We start from the raw sequence: 20,070 nt of genomic DNA, 5'->3' as shown, positions 1-20,070 counted from the left end.
AGGGGTGAGGTTTTATTGTTTGAGTGTAAGATATTTTTTTTCAGGGTTAAGGCCTTATATTTCGGAAACTTTAAGCAACAGCTTAACGTAGAATGAATTAAAAACTTAACACTTGCGGTGTAATGCTTCCTTCCTCAGACCAATTCAAACGAAATACACAACAACAACAACATTGAAAAATCAATTTTTTTTCTGATGAAAAAGAGGTGTTACTCTGCTTGAAAACGTCTCACGCTGCCAAATTATTTGCTTTTTGCATAAAATAATTTTATGAAATATGTATATCGGAAACTGAATAATTTTACGTCGAAACTAAAACTGCACGCTCCTTTTTTTAAACTCAAAATTAAGTAGTTTTGGTTCAAAACAGCACTTCGATGGCAGCCCTCAACTTTGAGTTCAACTGGGCAATAGCAAAACTAAGTTCTGATAGGCATACTCAATACTAAGTTCGGCAGCCGAACTCGAATTTATCCTTTTTTTCGAGGGTAGCTTTTATTCAGGGAATTAAAGGAAGATTAAAATTTCTTGTACCCGGATGTTGCTGTTCCGGCACATTGCATTCTTGAATCCTCCCGGAACAGCATAGTAATCGGAATCCCCTAAACATTAGAAACATTCAACATTGATTCGGCTTTTGATCCATTTATAAAACAGCAATTTCTGCAATCGAAAGAGAATTTGAAGTTCCATTTTTTTTTTCATTTCGTCTATAACTATAATCTAACATTTTTTAATTCAATTCTGAAAGAATTTGGTTCGGTTTTAATACTAAATTAACTGCGGAAGCGATTTTTTTTTCTTTTCGCACAATAAACCACCATCTCGGATAAAAACAGAACAATTTATGCCGCGAAAAAAAGGAAAACAATGGATCTGTCGTGTTTTACATTGTTTTCGATGTAATTTTATATTGAGATATATTTTTAGATCAGGGCGTGTAAACATACATCATACAAAATTAAGTTTATACCAACGATTCAAAAATAGATCAAAAAGAGTGTAAAATTACATCAGTTTTGAATTACACTGGTTAAAAAGTAGATCACTCGTATTTTAGATTGCGTATACTTTTAGAAATTTTTTGCTGTGTCCGGTACAATTACGGAGCGGTGGAAAGTTTTGACACTCCCGGTCAAAGAAAACTTCCGGATGTTACTTCCTACGGGAAGTAAACAACATCCGGAAGTTTTCGGACATTCCAAGCCGCTCACCGTATGATAACAATGACGGAAAGAATTTTAAGCTGACACGGTGAGCATGCATTCCGTTATGAAGTTCCTTCATAGTCTTCCGGTAATTGTTCCGATACGACAAAATTTTGCGACATGTTCGTTGGTTTCTGTTCCGGTTCGAACTGAACTCGCTAAGTGTTTTCAGTCCAACAAAGAGAGTTCAATTTTTAGTTCATAAGGTAGAACTCAGCTTTGATCCCTCGCCGAAGGAAAAAAAGGATCAATTTAGAGTTCGCAGTTCGAATTCCGTTTTGAACCATCGCAAGGAGGAAAAAGAGTACTTAACTTTAAGTTCATAGAATAGAACTATGTTTTGAACATCGGTCGTACTTAATTTTGAGTTAAAATAAAGGAGCGTGTGGTACAGCCGAACCTGGAACCTCTATAGTGAGAGAAAACAACAAGTCTCAAGATTAGCAAAACACAAAACCTCTTCAAGTGAGAGTGTAATACCTCCATAAGCTATAGTCGTTTTCCTGACTAGACCAAGGAAATTAGAGAAAATAACACTTTTGTACCATATTGAAACTTACTCAGAAAACTTCGAACTGGTGTCAGGTGAATTTTTATTAAATACATATTGAATAGTTGAATTTCTAGATCACTTTCATTCATTTGGTATGTTGCTGACCCTCTATAAAAGAGAACCTGGTTAAGTTCGAAACTTCTTTAAGAGAGAAAAAAGTTCAGTTTTGTGTTTAGTTTTGTCGTGAGTTATGCTTGTAAGTGTAGTACACTTGCGGAGAGCGAAAAAGTGAGATAACTCATATTTCGCCGCAATTAGTTAAAAAAGTGATAACATAAACGCTTATTTTACTAATGGACGAAAATAAGCGTTTATGAGATGAATCTATATCGAAACTCTCAAAAATACTCTTAAATTTTGAAATAATTTTAAAAATATTTTTGAAACTTATTGAAAAAATGTCAAAAATGTCAATTTTCCCGGTGAGGTGCCGAAATTCCCGGTTTTTTCCCGGTTTCCCGGTGACGTGATGAAATTCCAAAGTTTTTCCCGGTTTTCCCGGTTTTCCCGGTTCGCTAGCCACCCTGGACTTATGTCAAATTTTGTATTCAATTCATAGAATTGAAGTTTCGGTACAAGCCGTTTTAAATGAACGGATAGTAAAAAAAAGAATTGAAGCTTGTTACAATCAACTATTTTTAAAACGTAAGTTAGTTGTTGTGTTGTTATGATCAGAGGTTGGATTGTTCGTCAAACCGTGGCAAGACGGTAATCGCTGATCCACTGATGGCATGGGTTCGATTCCCATCTCGGTACTGGGTGTTAAATGTTAATTATAAGTTGTCCACGTCAATTATTCAGTCTGAAAAGCTTAAATCAGCTAAGACGGTGTACGTCTTTTTTACTATTCATATTCTTTACCTTGTTACTTTCATTAATAGTCAAAGGCTGAATTTAGTTGGATTATTCAAAAAGAAAAGTTTTTTTTTATATAAGCTGATCCCATAAGAACTCCGTTTCGCTTTCAACTTAGAATTTCCCATGAACAGTTTGTATGAATACTCTAATTGCCAAAGATTTTCCAGATGCACTTCCGAATTAATTGTTTAGTAATATTTGCAAAAATTTTGGACGATCACTTTTTCTTTCGTTTGCTTCCAAATTTGAAATCAGGAATCAATTCAACGTGCCAAAAAACCCTCGAGTATAAATTTTGACTCGATCGTTGCATAATTGCCAAAAAGTTAACCCTCTTTCAGTGACAATCTTTGATATCTGAAATCGATTGCCCTTCTCTAAAAACTCCCGTGTGTAAATTTCCAAAGCAATCCATTGCATAATAACGTCAACATTACTAAAAGCAGTGAAAAAAATAACTTATATGGACGACCATTTCGTCGACCCCTGTCAAATCATTTGACATCTGAAATTGATGTGCATGTGAATGTGCATGTGTGGATCGACCGTGTGCAAATTTTCATCCCAATCCGATTTATAAAATCGATAATATCACTAAGATATTGAAAAGTTAATATGGATGACCCTTTTTGCCGGCCCTTTACAATAAATTTGATACCTCAAATCGATTGCACGTCACTCAAATTTATCGTGTACAAATTGTCATCTGAATACGATGTATAGTAACGTCAAAATCGCAAAATTAGCGAACAGTTAATATGGACGACCCCTTTGACTGACTTCTTACACCAAATGTAACACCTGAAATCGATTGATTGTCTTTCAAAACACTCATGAACAAACTCTTAACACAATCCGACGAAAAATAACGTCAATATCGCGAAAACAATATTTGTCTTGTATGGACGACCCCCTTCAGAAGAGGTCATCCGAAAATCTGAAAACATTTTTCATCATTCCTGGTCTTAACGAGCATCCATGTCAAATTTCAGATCTCTAGCTCTTAAGACGGCTTAGTCTATAGAGGACAAACAAACAAACAAACATACAGAAATTTCTTTTTATATACAGATCCTGAAAAAAAATATATGTTTCCTTTTTGATAGATCATTATTTTAGATTCAAACGCTTTCGATTTGTGTACTAGACTTTTAAGCAAATTTCTGCCGTGCATACTGCCTAAAAAACGAGAACATTCCGTTAAATTTTATAAAAAGAAGAGTACGATCATTTCCAGATCTAAAAAGAGAACGTGTACAGAACAGAATACGTATGGTATCCCTAATTTAGACTAATTTGGAGGCGCTGAAATTTTTAAATAACGTTGGAAAATGGTTAAAAATGCATTTTAATAATTTTTTGCACGTTTTTGGTAAAACTGTAGACAAAGATTTGAAAATTAAAGATTTTGTTTCAATGATCTTCTTTCCAAAAATCGCGATAATTTTGACTTCAAAGAAAAAAGTTTTCTTATGGTACATTTTTCCAATTTCGCAAAAACGGCATTTTGACAAAAAACTTAGGAGATTTCAATCCAAATTAAATCGTGGATAGTTTTTAAATTATAAGTCTAATCGTTTTGCAGTCTTTATTCTCAAACTTTTTTTTTCAACTGTGTCAGAAATAGATGTAATGTTATCTATTTATATTACTTAAAACTGCAGAAGTTAATTTTTCAAAGTCATTTATTTCTAAACTTATAATAATACAGACCCCGTTCGTTTTTGGCAACATGCCCGAACATTTTGTGTTGCCAAAATCGAATGTTGCCAAAATCGAACGTTTTTTTTCCTGAAATTTTTCATCTCCTATTTTTACAAAATAACTCTTTTTATTATCATTAACGTTATTTAAAGTCAGTTTCCGACAATCTTAGAGTTTTTATAATTTTTTTTCTCATATTTTTGAAGCATTTTGAACTTTTTTGTTTTGTTTATATCTTAGTCTTCTTTTGTCATTTTTGCCGTTTTGTCGTTTTTCGTTATTTTTAAGTTGATTTTGTAATTTTTAGTCTTTTGTTTGTATATTTTTTAAATTTTTCATCTTTTTGTAATTTTTGAGTACTTTATAAATTTTTTAAATTTTTTTGTTTTTGTTGTTATATTCTATCACCATTTCTGAACGTAAAAACGTATTTTTGGTGTTTGTCCAAATTATATTGGTCCTGTTATAGAGAAACATAAAAGGTTATGTCACTACTAAAAACCGTTCGATTCTGCACATGTGCCAAAATTGGATGTTGCCGAAATCGAATGTTGCCAAAATCGAATGTTTCCAAAAACAAACGGGGTCTGTATATAGATTCAAAATCAGTTTTTGTTTTTAATTTAGGTTTTTTGGTTCATCAGTTATCAACGATCGATTTTACTCGAAATCGGTAAATTTCAAAATTTTCACACGCTTTATCACTTAAAAAATGAGCTGATAAAAAAAAATCTGGCATACGATTCGAATTGAGGACGCAAAAATCTTCCAACAACAGTTATTAAAATAGAGGCACCAAAAATTAAGTTCTCTAGTGTTATTCCTATTTTGTTTCTTGGAGTTGGAAGAGAGTTTGGCAAGTCAAACCTATCCCAAGCTATTGAATTTTGTGTAATATGCAAAATGCGATTTTTTCCATTACAGATTTTAAAAACAGTTTTGAGGTTGTAAAACAAAAAACGTTTTATAAATGCAGTCGAGCCTGGATAGGCGTTGAACTGGATAAGCGAGATAAATCATCTCTAGATGTTAAAATTCCAAAACCTGTGTAAGTAAGAATGTGAAACCTTTATAAGCGAGTGTCGTTTTTCTGAATAAACTAAGAAAATCGAAAATATCTTTCAATATTTCAGAGACAAGATTTTGAAACTAAACGAACACAATCGAGCACCATACTGACATTGTGATGCCAGAACAATCAAGAAGGAAGGATAATTGTTAAATAAATGACCAGCAACCCTCGGGTTGATACTCTAAATTTTAAAAGTGAAGTTTCTATTTTAGATCAATTCGATATGGTTTCTTATTGAGGAGGAGTAGGCCATGATTGGTTTGCAGAGGACGCGTTTTATTTTCTCTCCGTCGTTCAAATTTATGTTTTTAATATTTAAGTGGTAAAATAAATTTGAAATGTTATAAATATATGTTTTAAAGAATTTCCGAAAGTGTCATTATTCGTTAAGTGTGATCAAGTGATAAAAATCGAGAGTTGCGACCTCCTCCAGTGTCATAAACAATTTGGACAACCAGCTGACGTGAAACTGATCTTTGGTGAGTCCGTTCCATGATATTTATTCTACGAAAAAGGAATGATTTCTGGAAGGTGTTCTTTTTTTCTGTAACGTGGTTTATTGAATTGATTTATTTTGAGTTGTGTTCATAAAAACCATTACTTAAGTAACAAAATGTTTGGCATTCAATCGTTGTGTAGATATATATTTCTATTTGTAGTTGCTGGTAAGTTTTTGTTTATTTTATTATAGGGTGAATGTACCCAATCTTGGCCCCTAAGGCATGGTTGACTAGATTTCCCATGATTGCAGTCTACCAGTAATGTGTACCTTCAAAAGCCCTTCGACAAATATGATTGCTTACTAGCCTGAAATGCAGTAAAAATATGTCCTTGCTTGAAAACGGTTGATAATTTGAGATAAACCTGATCAAACTTTTGATCGAAATGCTCCTTATTGTAGCCCCCGCGCCGAATTTTGGCCCTTTATGAGTTCCTTAAATTGGCCGTCTCTAGGAAAAACTTGCCTCACTAATACAACAACAGCCCCCACGAATTCATTGCAGGAAGGAAGCACATCAATGTTCTGTATTGTTTTCAAAAAGTCGGAAGTACGAAATGTCAATCAATTTTTTTAATTGATATTTGCATGTAAAATTTTTATCTTACGTCAAAAAGCATTACTAGATTATTTCAGTTTTTGTGTATTCATAACTTCTATTATAAGTTCCAAACTATGGCATAAACATAACATAAATATGTTCATTAATCAAGCAAACAAATCGTTTGCTAAATCTGTAACATGCAATCATGATATTCGTGCTGCATCCCACTCGCACTCATGCAAAATCATCACCCAAACTCGGCAGCGCTTCTTTCGCATATTCCTTTCTTACCGAGAACAAACGTCATCACCTCCTGCTGATGCACAGTGATCTATAATAAAAAATAAAATTGGTCAAAATATTATTTTTGATTTCACATGAAACTGCAAACAATAAAAATTCAAGTTCGTTACAACATAGTATTCCAACATTGCAGTGTAATATTTTTTTTTGAATAAACATAATATTTAGAGTGTCATAATTTGAACTTTATAACAATTTCTTTCAAAGCGACACATATGCAGCAAATCAAATTAAATCAAAATACGTTAAATTAATTTATTGAGAGGTAAATTTTATTGAGAAGAAAAGTTCTCGAAATTTACCATAAAAGAGCAGCTCAAGTTGTAGCATTATAATTCCAACTAAGATGCCAAATAAGCTTGAGTCGACTTTAGAGATAAATGAATTAATTTTAGTCCAAAATACATTCATGATATTTTAAATTTATTTCAATCATTAATTTTACTTTTGACCGGCTTTTCAATTTCCAGACCACTGTGCACCGTCGGCCGACAAACGGCCGCCGGCTGCCTGCTGATGTCGTTTTCACACATACATACATACTTCTATTTGTGGAATTACATGCCAAGATTAGGCAAAAAAAATGTTTATATTTTCTTAAATTCTAGATAAAAATGTACGTAGTTTGGAGTAAATAATAATTTTATATTTTTTGCCATGTTTTGCTGTTAGCAACGGTGATTTTTAGTGATTTTTCCGTGAAGAGGTGTGTTTACAAAATCAATCCGAAGTTGGCTGATGCACTAGCAAGGTAGGTTCATTTAAGATTTTTTCCGAAGATCATAATTTTATTTGCAGTTTGTCATGTGAAAAAAATTTATTTCCTAGTCATTTGAATTCAAATGTGAACAAATGCTATGCAGAATGTTGCAATATGCGATTTTCTGTTATGTTTGATTTTTTTTTCATTTTTTGGCGTATGTTTGACATCAAAAACACCAAAATGCATTTTGGCAGGCCAAGATAAGGAGCATGCCAAATTAAGGCTCACTTACCCTACACAGCCAATTATGTGTGAGCCACGAGGGCGTGAGTGGGAAACATTCCGGAGTGCTGCGATTTGATGTTTATTTACGATAGTAGGGCAAATGCAGCTTTATGCGTTTATCAGTGGATTTTATACAAGGTGTTGACCATTCAGATCGCCATCCATATGTGCCCCAGTGAAGTGTAGATAAAGTTTCTCAAAACATTAAAGACGCTTACGGATTTCTCTGTCATTCCCAATGGCTAAAGGAGACTATCTACACAAAGATAATTATTCATAATAATTCTTGATTCGCGCAGTGGGGTATTTTTTCAACGAATTTTTTTTCATATCTATAGAGATTTAAATAACATTTTTCTTACTAACTGAACTGCTACAAATTATATCTTTAAAATTATTTGTGAATTTTTTGCAACAATTGTAAACAGAGGATTAATGGGGCGCTTCCAAGGTAATATAATGGACAGATCTCTTTTGTAAGAATTAAATTTACAAAAAAAAAAACCTTTCGAGCTGGAAATAAACCTCGAAAGGTTTTTTATTCTACTAATTTTCTCCGTTTCTCTTTTTATTTTCAAGAGTAAGTAAAGGCGCTTAATCCTTGGTCGATGACCAGAAATGATTGTACACTGAAATCCAAAACAGTATTATGAAATAATAAAAAAATTATTATTTCAAAATCCTTTGATTTATCTCACCATATTTTTTTAAAATGAATTAATTCTTAAGTTTTGTGATTTATGTGTACAAAATGAATCATTTCCAGCCGCTGGAGAAAGTTCCTAGATATTGATGAAGTTGCATCACATTACACATAAATATATCATCAATCATTTTTTTTTAGCATGTTTCCAACGATATTGCCCATTTGAAACGTATGGTACTGGTGGTCCACGTTTCTTCCTGTTCCTGTGTTCCAGATATCTCTGCGTTCTCTGCTCCATGGTAAGCCCAACCACTTTATGTTTTTGATCATTTTAATATTTTTATGTTAAAATTATGAAAAGCATGAACAAAGACAAGAAGAATAATAATTCACTTTTATTGTTCTTTGGGACTCAGACATAAGTTCTGGCTGTGGAAGTACTATTAGTGATTAGTGATTAGTGAATTCGATATGGTTTCTTATTGATTATAAGGCTGAAGAAAATTGTTATGATATGTTAACTTTATTTTCACCTTTATCCGTTATCCGTTTCAGAACCTACTTCAGAGCCCTAAACAATTTAAATATGAACGACGGCCACCAAGATAGCGTGACAGTCGCATTCCAGAAAACACAATGAAGAATGTTGAAGTTTGAGTCAACATGAATCAGAGTGCCATTTTTTTCTGTAAGCTTTCAACCCAGCCAAAGGTAGCAAGTGAGAAACAAAAAACAGACTAAAAGTAGCTTTTTTGTGTGCTTCCAACTCCAGCTTCAAGATCAAATCGCACATGCGTATCTGAACATGATTATCAAATTCCAGTTGAGATCGAACGAACTACCGAGTGAAGAACCAATTTTCTCACGGTATTCGAGGGTCAACCTTCCAACATCGTCTTGTGTCTTTAGACCATGTTTCAGCGTTTAAGATGATTTCTTTCTTTCGGTTTGTTTTATTGTGATCATCATCATCCGGGACAAGGACCGTAAAAATAATTTTTTTATTCTGTTATTTGGAGAACTTTGGATAGCACTAATCACTACTGTTGAGGAACGTTCCTGATTGATTATGGGTAGATTCAGGAATATCAAAAAACGAAACGAAAACTAATTCACCCAACAGCAAGGGAGAGGACGGAGTTCCAAGAATCGCGTGCCCCCAGTCTTTGGTCGGGTGAGCGATTCGATTAAGATATGCGTTCGGTTCAGATCTTGAATAACCGATATATACGGAAGGTGACCCGTAGCTATGCCTGGCAATTATGTCGTTTGGAAACCAAATGGGACTGCATCAATCACCGATTCGAATGGGCGTTGGTCGCTTTATTAAAATAGTTAGTAGAGTGGATAGGCATCGATATTAGTTTTACGCAGCAGAAGTAGGAGAAATTTTTAGTATGTATGTATGGGTAAACCACCATGGGTGCACGGATTCACCGCAGTTTCTGCCAAAGTATAGGTTCACATGCATTCCTTAGATTATTAGGTTCAACAAATCTCCAATGCAGCGCGCCACCATACCCGGACCTCATGGCTTCGTATGAACTGTTATGTGGTGAATGTATTGCGTGTGTTGGTGTAGGTATATTTTGGAAGAACGAATCAATCAGGTGGGCTAGTTTATAACAGGTATTCCGGCATCCGTGTATATGCCTGACCAGCTGGCAACTGATTGAACATTCCAATTATATAGTCAGTTATATAATGAAACACATCTTACCTGTCGGCCCGCTTATGGGATTCGAACCCAAAAGTTTTTCTTGCCGATACTGGGAATCGAACTCAGTACGCCTGGCGTACCAATACCAGACTCGTACCAGCCTATCCACTAGACCACATCGGCGCTCAGAAGTAGGAGAAATTTTTAGTTCCTGATTAATTGAACATGAATAATCTGGACATGAGAGTAAGACTATAAGTCTACATGAAAATGAATACCAGTTATGTCGTGCTTTACAATCATAAAAATACATTTTGATAAATAAAAATCGTTATTGAGCTCAAGGAATCAATTGAACCCAAAAGTTATATTTTGAAAAAAAACTAAAATAAATAAGCAGCTTACCCTTGCCCTGAGATTTTGTCATTATGAAGTTCATACTATTCTCTGATGCTTGACACATCGAAAATATTTTTTTTTTTTTTTTGTGTTGGAATCATTTGAAAATGATAAAAAAAATCTTTAAGGCACATTTTATCAAATTTTTCATAAATAAATCAAAATTTCTATTTTTTGTTTAAATATTTTCTAAGGTAAAAGCACTGTTGTTTTGTTCTATTTTGGCACATTTTTTTTTGAACATTAGTTTTTTGTTAGAGATTCCAGTAACGAGATTTTGCGTTTGGATCATATCACCCAGGGATCAAGTCTTCTCATTCTGCCTTATGCCTTGGCAGTGTTGCAAGATTCATCAAATGATAAACGCTTATGCATGCCGTTTGACAACGTTACAACAATTTCTCACTATTTCAATCACTTAGCAATCTCCAGCTAATTTGTAGCCAAAATATTATGTCACGGAGCAAAACAGCAAGAAAAAGCATAAAATAACAATATCCGAACAAATTTTGCATTTTTTTTTTTGAACAAAACTTCATATTAAAACCTTGATCTTAACTTTTAACTTTGAAATCTATTGGATAATTGTGGTTCTTTCTAAAAAAAGATTTGAATGAAAACAGATTTTTCTTGCTTTCAAAGTGTATCAAATTCACATAAAATATAAATAATAAAATTCAACCACTTCCCGTGGTTTGAACTGATCGAATTTTGTCGTCTTCTGATAGGTAGAGCTTTATTTTAAGCATTTGATTTTAGATAGCCAGCTGACTTGGGTTACTCTAGCATTCATTAAATTAAATTGAATTTAATTTAATCAAAATGAACTAATATTGGCACAAATTTGATAAGGTTGGTTGAGAATATCGTAATCCCAGAGGTAATTTTCTCGTTTTTTATAGGAATTTTACCCATTAAGGTCATTCTTCCTCGGCCCCAGAGGTTACATTGATTTGTCTATCTTCTAAAAATTCCATATCTATACCTTTATACTTAAATAAATTTCTGTCTCTCTGTCTGTCTGTACCCAATAGACTAGAAAACTGACCCGATTTACGATCAAATTTGACAGAAGGGGGCTTTGGAGGCCGAAGAAGATTGCTATTTGGGAGGTATTTGAGTGAGGGAATTATTTCCATCCTTATTTGGTACCCCTCCCTTCTTCCAGTGAAGAGCTGAGAGGGTGGAGGTCCCCCATTGATATGGGAGGATATTGGGTTCCTAGAAAAGATTTTATGATAGTTTGAGACCCATCGCTTCTGCCATTAAAGAGCTCTCCTTCCCCATAAAAAATAGTAACTTGAGAACTAATCAAATGAGAAATCCAAATTCGTCATGAAAAGGGATTTGGGTACATGAAATCATTCTACGACTATTTGAGACTCTTCCCTCCATCTACTAAGAAGAAAGTAGGTGGAAGGGGCTCCCATACAGTTATTGAATATCCCGAGAACTAATCGAGTGAACCAAACAAAATATAGCATACTTAGCATGATATTTGGATACGAGAAAAATTTCTATCATTATTTGAGACCCCTTCCTTCTTTTGTTTGAAAGATAGTGATAAGCCTCAATACAACAAATCGAGCAAATGGAGCTAAAATTGGCATGGAAGGAATTTTCGATACGGAAAAAAATATTTTAATAAAGACCCCTCCCTTCTTGCAGTGCACAGTGGTTCAGGACGGAACTTTATCGTGACTAAATTAGTTAAAAAGATAGATTTTTCAGAAAAAATGCTAATCAAACCAAACGTTTTGAAATTCTCCAATCAAATATAAGAGCGAGTCTTTTTGCATGATTTACACCTAAAAACTTTTTTTCAGTAAACAGATAAAGCCGAATTGTCTTGTATAACGTTGTAGCCTACAGTTTTCGAGGCAATTTTGACGAACTTTGAATGTTGAAAACAGTATTCAGGCACCCATAATTGAGGATGAATCCATACTTGAAATATGTTTTCTAAACACTTAAATGAAATCAAAACGCGTTCGTTACTTAGAAGGGATTTTTTTTAAGCAAATATAAATTGCATTTGCAATCAATTGCATCGCCCCCACCCCCCCACCCCCCCCCCCCCACCCCCGAGAAAAGAAGTTTAATTTTACTTTAATCCCACTGCTTTTGTTCAAGGAATCTGGGGAAGGAAGTAAAAACTAAAAATTACTAAAACTAACTAAAAAGTAAAAAAAAATGGTGAAAATTGGAGTGTTAAAACGAAAAGTAAACCAGCTAAGCGCCCCCCCCCCTCTCCTCCCCCACGAAATAATATCTCGAATAGTTTCACTTTAACACAAGTCAAGGGGTTACAGTATGAATTGCAGAATTTTCCCGCATTTATGTGGGCTGAGCAAATAAGGAACAATTTTTCCCAAAACTTGGCAAAATCTGGGCATTAGAAATTTTTCAACACTAAATTCGAACAAAGCTGAAACTAGTGATTATGTTAAAAATTTGTAAAAGTAGTGAGGAAAAACACCACATTTTTTTCAAACGAAACACGTCACCAGCAACGTTCAAATCGTTTTTCAAACCCCAAAAAAACCATTTATCTAAAGCTAGCTCAGAAAAATTTAACCAACTTTTATTCAATTGTTTTTGTTTTTAAATTATGTATATAAATACAATATAAATACAATATATATTCTGAACACAGGCTAGAACGTAGTTTGCTTTACTTATCCACTTTACTTTGAAAACCCAGACTTGACCGAATCAATCCGGAGATTCTGGAATGCTTACCCTACAATATATAAAATGTCATTTCCTCTTAACAAATCAATAATGAACATTTAGGAATTGCCAGTGAATCAAACGCTATATTTGAATATGATAAATTTTTTCACATTAAAATTAAAATGTAATAGCTTTTTACTGCGGGTAGAATAAATTTTCTCAGGTTTGTCGAAATTTGAATAAATAACAGTAATTTTCACTTTTTGAAAGAACATTTGCAGTACAGATTAGCTGAAATATAGAAAAACATTTCCCATTTTCATTAAACACAAATTTCTCGCATTAAGTACAATGGTATATAGCCTTTGCTTTGAGCTTTTATATTATTTAGGAGCAATTTTATAAACGTGAAATTTATGGATAGCTCTCTAGAAAAAAAACTGTAGTTGCTGAAATTAGACCAATCCACCATACTGAGTTTCTCTATACATTTTCCATACCAGTTTCAATCTTCGATTTGATATTCGAATATATGTTAGCTTTTCTAACTGATTAAACCGGAGTTTTATGCTTTTGATTTAGAGGAACTTTTATGTTGAAAAGTAATCTTAACTTCAGCATATCACTTTCCAATTTATCATTTTCCATTTTTTTTTCTTAGCAGCCCACTACACTCTCCCAAACCAAAGGCTCAATTCTAGCTCCCTGGTAAGGGACGCTAACTGTTCTCAGCATGTCTGACAGCAAAACCAAGAAAAATCTGAGTAATTAAAAGCGCGATCATATTTTAATAATGCTGAGAACTTTAAAAATGATTATTAATATTTGAGAGATCCATGAATGATCTAATGAAAAAACTAAAATTTAAAATTTAAAGAAACTAAGGATATGACCTAAACTACATAATTTAAATTAATTTTTTTTGCCAAGAAAACTTTTGTAATCATAAAAATATTCGAATAGTTGAATTGTGAATTTTATTGTGTGATTCTCTAAACATGAATATTTATATGGTTTTCTTCTTCAAGGTTTTATAGTGGAAATTCAATTTATTGATAATTTGCATTTCATGTGTTGTTTCTTGAGTTTCATGTTTTCTCTGAAAAGTCGTGATCTCAAGATCAATTTTACTCTCAATTTTACTCGCAAACTTTTACGCTGTATCACCATGGAATATGAATTGAATTCTCTTCTATTATTCTTTCTTATGATTTCGGACTCCAAGTCTTAAATCTTAATGTTACCATTCAATTTCCAAAATGGGGAAAATTCATCCTACTTTCGATAAAACACACACCAAGCGGTTAATGTTGGAATGAAAATATGTTAATATCTATTTTTGAATATTTCTAAAACAGAGGATTTGTCTTGGTGATTAAGTCATTGAATAAATAACGAAAAGAATTTTGCCCTGGACAGCTGTAATTAGAGTTTTCATTTTCGATTTGGTGGTTGAATAACTCCTTCGTAATGTTGGCGCGTGATGTATTAACCATTATTGTTTGAAGATATCAGAAAATACTTTCTAAGTAAACATAAATGTTATTTAAAGGTAAAATACTGAACTCATTCCAGATTCTTTTGTATGTTTGAAATATTATGTATTCTATGGGATGCAATATAAATAAAAATTGAATCAAGGGGGGCCCGTGAGATAAATTACCCCGGGCTCCCGATGACTTAATACAACTTGTTAAGTAATTTTTACAAGCTTCAATGGAAAGTATAGCAAAGCACACCGGTTCAGCTACTTATACAGTTCCCTAATAGAAACGTACAAGTATAATAATAATTTGAGCTTACTAAATATATCGTGTATTAAAAAGCGGTTTCCATAGCGCAGCTTTGTTAATCATAAACATCCTTGTCAGAGACTTTTGAGTTGTCTAAAAACAAGAATAACAAATACTCTCTAGACTTAGACCAACACAAAAAGACACTCATGTGAATTTGCATCGTTTCACTAGAAAGGATCCCTAATAGATCATCGCTTTCAAATCATTTGTGTATTTGATATAGCTAAAATTTACATAGATAACACCGTTATAATTGACGTTTTGTTGTGGAATATGTTTGTGGTATGTAATTTAATTTATTTTGGCAGTGCACTTCCGTTGAAATCTCAATTTTTTTCAAGGTAAATTTTGTTGTGGTTATATATTTAGATTGTTGTTTAAGATTGACAACATACATTTTGAAAATAGTTTTCTTGCGTTAAAACATGTTATTCGCCGATCGTTATGGACAATGTTATGGACACACCAAAGGATGAAACACAACATCTTTCGAGTTTCAGGTGCCAATATGCAGACCATTCATGTTTCATATTCCTATATCTAGATATGGCTTAAGACTCCAATCTCACCTGGGGTTGGGCAAAAGTAGGCGTAATGTTGCCTAAACTGCTGGAACTGCTGTTCAGGTGATGTGACTGGGACGACTGCTGATGCTGGAGCTGCTGGTGCTGCAGCGACGGTGAATGGGACGATGGTTGGGAACCGTTGGCCTGGAGCTGTAACTGTCCGGATGTTGGTGAATGACTGCCCTGCTGTTGCTGCCCAACCACAACTCCTGTACTTCCTCCTCCTCCTCCTCCTCCGACTGTTACCACGGTGCTGCCCCCAATTGTCTGTCCGCCAACGATCGTCGTCGCTGACTGCGGAATGTGTCCCAAGGAAAGGGACGATGGGGAACTGTGATGATGGGAGGAAGACGTTCGATCCGATCCGGACCCGGAGATGACGAGATGACCAGAAGACGCCTGCAGGTGGGATCCTCCGTTTGGCAGCACCGTCGTCTGCTGCTGCGTGTTCGGGCTGATGCTTCGGGATGAGTTTTGGGCAGGTGAACTTCCGTTACCTGAGGGAAGAGAAGAGAAGAGAACGAAAGATAAAACGTGCTTCCTAATAAATTGCTATGTTCAAATGACGGTGCTTGGGTTTAGTTCTTCGATTAAGGTATGCACAACTCCGGGAACGATTCACCACATAGGAATGCTGTGCTCGTCCAAAGGAAAATAATTCACCGCGAAATTCCCATTCATACCAACCGCGCTCGAGAAGGGTTATTGCTACTTGATCAAGTGGTACGTTTCAATCGGCCGAAGGGCACAAGGAGAATGTGCGTCTTCCATTCACTCCTCCATTAGGTCAGGGATGTTGGCAATTACGCAAGTATGTCAGAAGGGCGTTTCGGGATTTGAAAGCACTCTGGACAACAGCAGTTAGGAACAAGTTGGAACGATAACGATATGATCACGATCTTTGTTCAACGGAGGATTGTCCACTCTGGGAGAATGCCTCCGGGCAGGTTGATATATTTTAATGGTTCTTTTTTGCGCACTGGACAGTAAACCATTGCTCGGTGAAGTATGCGTTTAAGCGATGCTATCATCCGGTAAAGAATGTTTTAATCGGAATTATGGACGATAATTTGTTAACGGAACACTGAGAGATCTAACCGTACAGAAATAGTTTTAGTTGGAGGGTTTTTCTCGGGGTCTAGTATTGAAAAAAGACCAAGCAAATGTTTTGGTATCTAATGAATAAAAAAATAATGTTAAAAAACTTTATTTCCCTAAATATGCATAAGTTGAAATGTATGAACGACTTGTGACCCTTATTGTTATAAGGCTAACACAAAAAAAAAAATTAATCAAATTATGAGATGGATTTTTTTGGGAAATTGAATTTTAGATTTTGAAATTAATTTTTTCTCAGTGTAGGATTTCAAAACAAAAATCATTATATCTTTCTAAAAATTTAATCAGTTAACAAAAATTCTCTCATGAACCACAATTGCGTAGAAATTGTAATTTACGAGCTAAAAATGTTTAAAACATTTTGCCCAAAAGTTTGGCAGTTTTCAAATGTTTCGTCATTTTTGTCTTTTTTGTCTTTTTTGTCTTTTTTGTCTTTTTTGTCTTTTTTGTCTTTTTTGTCTTTTTTGTCTTTTTTGTCTTATTTGTCTTTTTTTGTCTTTTTTGTCTTTTTTGTCTTTTTTGTCTTTTTTGTCTTTTTTGTCTTTTTTGTCTTTTTTGTCTTTTTTGTCTTTTTTGTCTTTTTTGTCTTTTTTGTCTTTTTTGTCTTTTTTGTCTTTTTTGTCTTTTTTGTCTTTTTTGTCTTTTTTGTCTTTTTTGTCTTTTTTGTCTTTTTTGTCTTTTTTGTCTTTTTTGTCTTTTTTGTCTTTTTTGTCTTTTTTGTCTTTTTTGTCTTTTTTGTCTTTTTTGTCTTTTTTGTCTTTTTTGTCTTTTTTGTCTTTTTTGTCTTTTTTGTCTTTTTTGTCTTTTTTGTCTTTTTTGTCTTTTTTGTCTTTTTTGTCTTTTTTGTCTTTTTTGTCTTTTTTGTCTTTTTTGTCTTTTTTGTCTTTTTTGTCTTTTTTGTCTTTTTTGTCTTTTTTGTCTTTTTTGTCTTTTTTGTCTTTTTTGTCTTTTTTGTCTTTTTTGTCTTTTTTGTCTTTTTTGTCTTTTTTGTCTTTTTTGTCTTTTTTGTCTTTTTTGTCTTTTTTGTCTTTTTTGTCTTTTTTGTCTTTTTTGTCTTTTTTGTCTTTTTTGTCTTTTTTGTCTTTTTTGTCTTTTTTGTCTTTTTTGTCTTTTTTGTCTTTTTTGTCTTTTTTGTCTTTTTTGTCTTTTTTGTCTTTTTTGTCTTTTTTGTCTTTTTTGTCTTTTTTGTCTTTTTTGTCTTTTTTGTCTTTTTTGTCTTTTTTGTCTTTTTTGTCTTTTTTGTCTTTTTTGTCTTTTTTGTCTTTTTTGTCTTTTTTGTCTTTTTTGTCTTTTTTGTCTTTTTTGTCTTTTTTGTCTTTTTTGTCTTTTTTGTCTTTTTTGTCTTTTTTGTCTTTTTTGTCTTTTTTGTCTTTTTTGTCTTTTTTGTCTTTTTTGTCTTTTTTGTCTTTTTTGTCTTTTTTGTCTTTTTTGTCTTTTTTGTCTTTTTAGTCTCTTTTGTCTTTTTTGTCTTTTTTGTCTTTTTTGTCTTTTTTGTCTTTTTTGTCTTTTTTGTCTTTTTTGTCTTTTTTGTCTTTTTTGTCTTTTTTGTCTTTTTTGTCTTTTTTGTCTTTTTTGTCTTTTTTGTCTTTTTTGTCTTTTTTGTCTTTTTTGTCTTTTTTGTCTTTTTTGTCTTTTTTGTCTTTTTTGTCTTTTTTGTCTTTTTTGTCTTTTTTGTCTTTTTTGTCTTTTTTGTCTTTTTTGTCTTTTTTGTCTTTTTTGTCTTTTTTGTCTTTTTTGTCTTTTTTGTCTTTTTTGTCTTTTTTGTCTTTTTTGTCTTTTTTGTCTTTTTTGTCTTTTTTGTCTTTTTTGTCTTTTTTGTCTTTTTTGTCTTTTTTGTCTTTTTTGTCTTTTTTGTCTTTTTTGTCTTTTTTGTCTTTTTTGTCTTTTTTGTCTTTTTTGTCTTTTTTGTCTTTTTTGTCTTTTTTGTCTTTTTTGTCTTTTTTGTCTTTTTTGTCTTTTTTGTCTTTTTTGTCTTTTTTGTCTTTTTTGTCTTTTTTGTCTTTTTTGTCTTTTTTGTCTTTTTTGTCTTTTTTGTCTTTTTTGTCTTTTTTGTCTTTTTTGTCTTTTTTGTCTTTTTTGTCTTTTTTGTCTTTTTTGTCTTTTTTGTCTTTTTTGTCTTTTTTGTCTTTTTTGTCTTTTTTGTCTTTTTTGTCTTTTTTGTCTTTTTTGTCTTTTTTGTCTTTTTTGTCTTTTTTGTCTTATTTTTATCATTATTGCTTTTTCGTTTTTTTTATATGTTTGTCATTTTTTTCATTTTTATTTTCCTTTTTTTCATTTTAGGATAGCAAAAATTTGATTTTCCTATTTCATGTGATTGTGATAAAATTTAAAAACCGAGGTGACTAAAAAGCATATTAACTCTACAGTTATGAAACGATTCATCAAATCACAGCTTCATTAGCATTCGTCACTGGTGAGAACGTTTAATTCTTCAACACTCGTAGAGTCTAGTTTAATTAATTTATTTTCCCTGACCAAGCTCACAGGAAACAGAAAAAAACCGAGCTTCCCAAAACGCCCAAATACCATTCCGGTTGACCTCATCGGCCCTGCCGTAACAATTCTCAATGTCAAGAATGTGGGAAAATTAGATAACATTTTTAATGTCTAGTGCCCTTCGCGGCGGCTTCTTCATTGCTACACAAACCCTAATGTTGTTGTTTTGTGGTAGATATTTTTGGATTCCATCTTCAACTTCAACCGAAGAGAAAGACAAACCACCTGCAAGGTGGCCGGCGAAAAGTTTCGGATAGGGGGAACTTCTCCATTTTCAGCTTGTTGACCAAAACGTCGACGACCCGGGTGCTGAAAATGATGATGATGATGATTTAAAAGGGTCTCAAAAATTTGTTCCGAACGCACCGTCCAAAACAAGAAGAGGAAAAAAACTCCCACAACACTGCATATTTGCCGATACCGACACCAGAACCGTGCGAGGGGGGTAAATTTAAAAGTTTGAATTATGCGGGCCCGGTGAGAAGTTTCTTCACGTGGGTTCTCGGAAATGTTTCGCCCCTTTTTTTTCTTTCGAATCTGAGAACTATCATCAAGTATGTTTTTTTTTTTTGGTTTAGAGCGAAACTTTAAGGTGCGTTCCAGCATTTTTTTTTTGTTTTTAGGAAGAAGCTAATGTATTCGCGCACATTTGAATTAGACAAAGGAATGAATAAATTTCGTTCTACCGTAACGAGACACTACTGTGGTGAAGAGGGAGTTATCAGAGGGAAGAAAATGATTTCCTCGGAAATGTTTCCAGCGAAATTGGCGTTTGACGCGCCGTTCGGCGGTTATTAATTCAAATTACATGCTGAGAAACAATTTGTTTCACACTAGCCCCGAACTCTGGCGTTTGGGAACATGTCTGGTGAACTTGGGTGACCTTTTCGTGATTCGTTCAAGTTGATGAAAGAATCTTATGATTAGTTATTTAAGATCAAATCATCAAAATGAAAAAGGTTACATATCCAGGAGTAAGAAAT

The 20,070-nt window shown here is 33.4% G+C and overlaps 1 protein-coding gene across 2 annotated transcripts in view; it reads right to left on the bottom strand.

Moving 5' to 3' along the window:
• Positions 1 to 20,070, bottom strand: part of LOC129749775 (tyrosine-protein kinase Btk29A-like) — a 154,392-nt gene that overhangs the window by 29,129 nt on the left and 105,193 nt on the right. For both annotated transcript variants that reach the window (XM_055744850.1, XM_055744851.1), the window contains exon 2: positions 15,476 to 15,969. In XM_055744850.1, the coding sequence (XP_055600825.1) occupies positions 15,476 to 15,969 (494 nt within the window). The remainder of the gene's footprint in view (positions 1 to 15,475; positions 15,970 to 20,070) is intronic.

Source organism: Uranotaenia lowii, chromosome 2 (assembly GCF_029784155.1).
Source record: "Uranotaenia lowii strain MFRU-FL chromosome 2, ASM2978415v1, whole genome shotgun sequence".
Classification (NCBI taxonomy): domain Eukaryota; kingdom Metazoa; phylum Arthropoda; class Insecta; order Diptera; family Culicidae; genus Uranotaenia; species Uranotaenia lowii.
The sequence above is the reverse complement of the archived record's forward strand: the minus strand, read 5'-3'. Positions and strand labels throughout refer to the sequence as shown.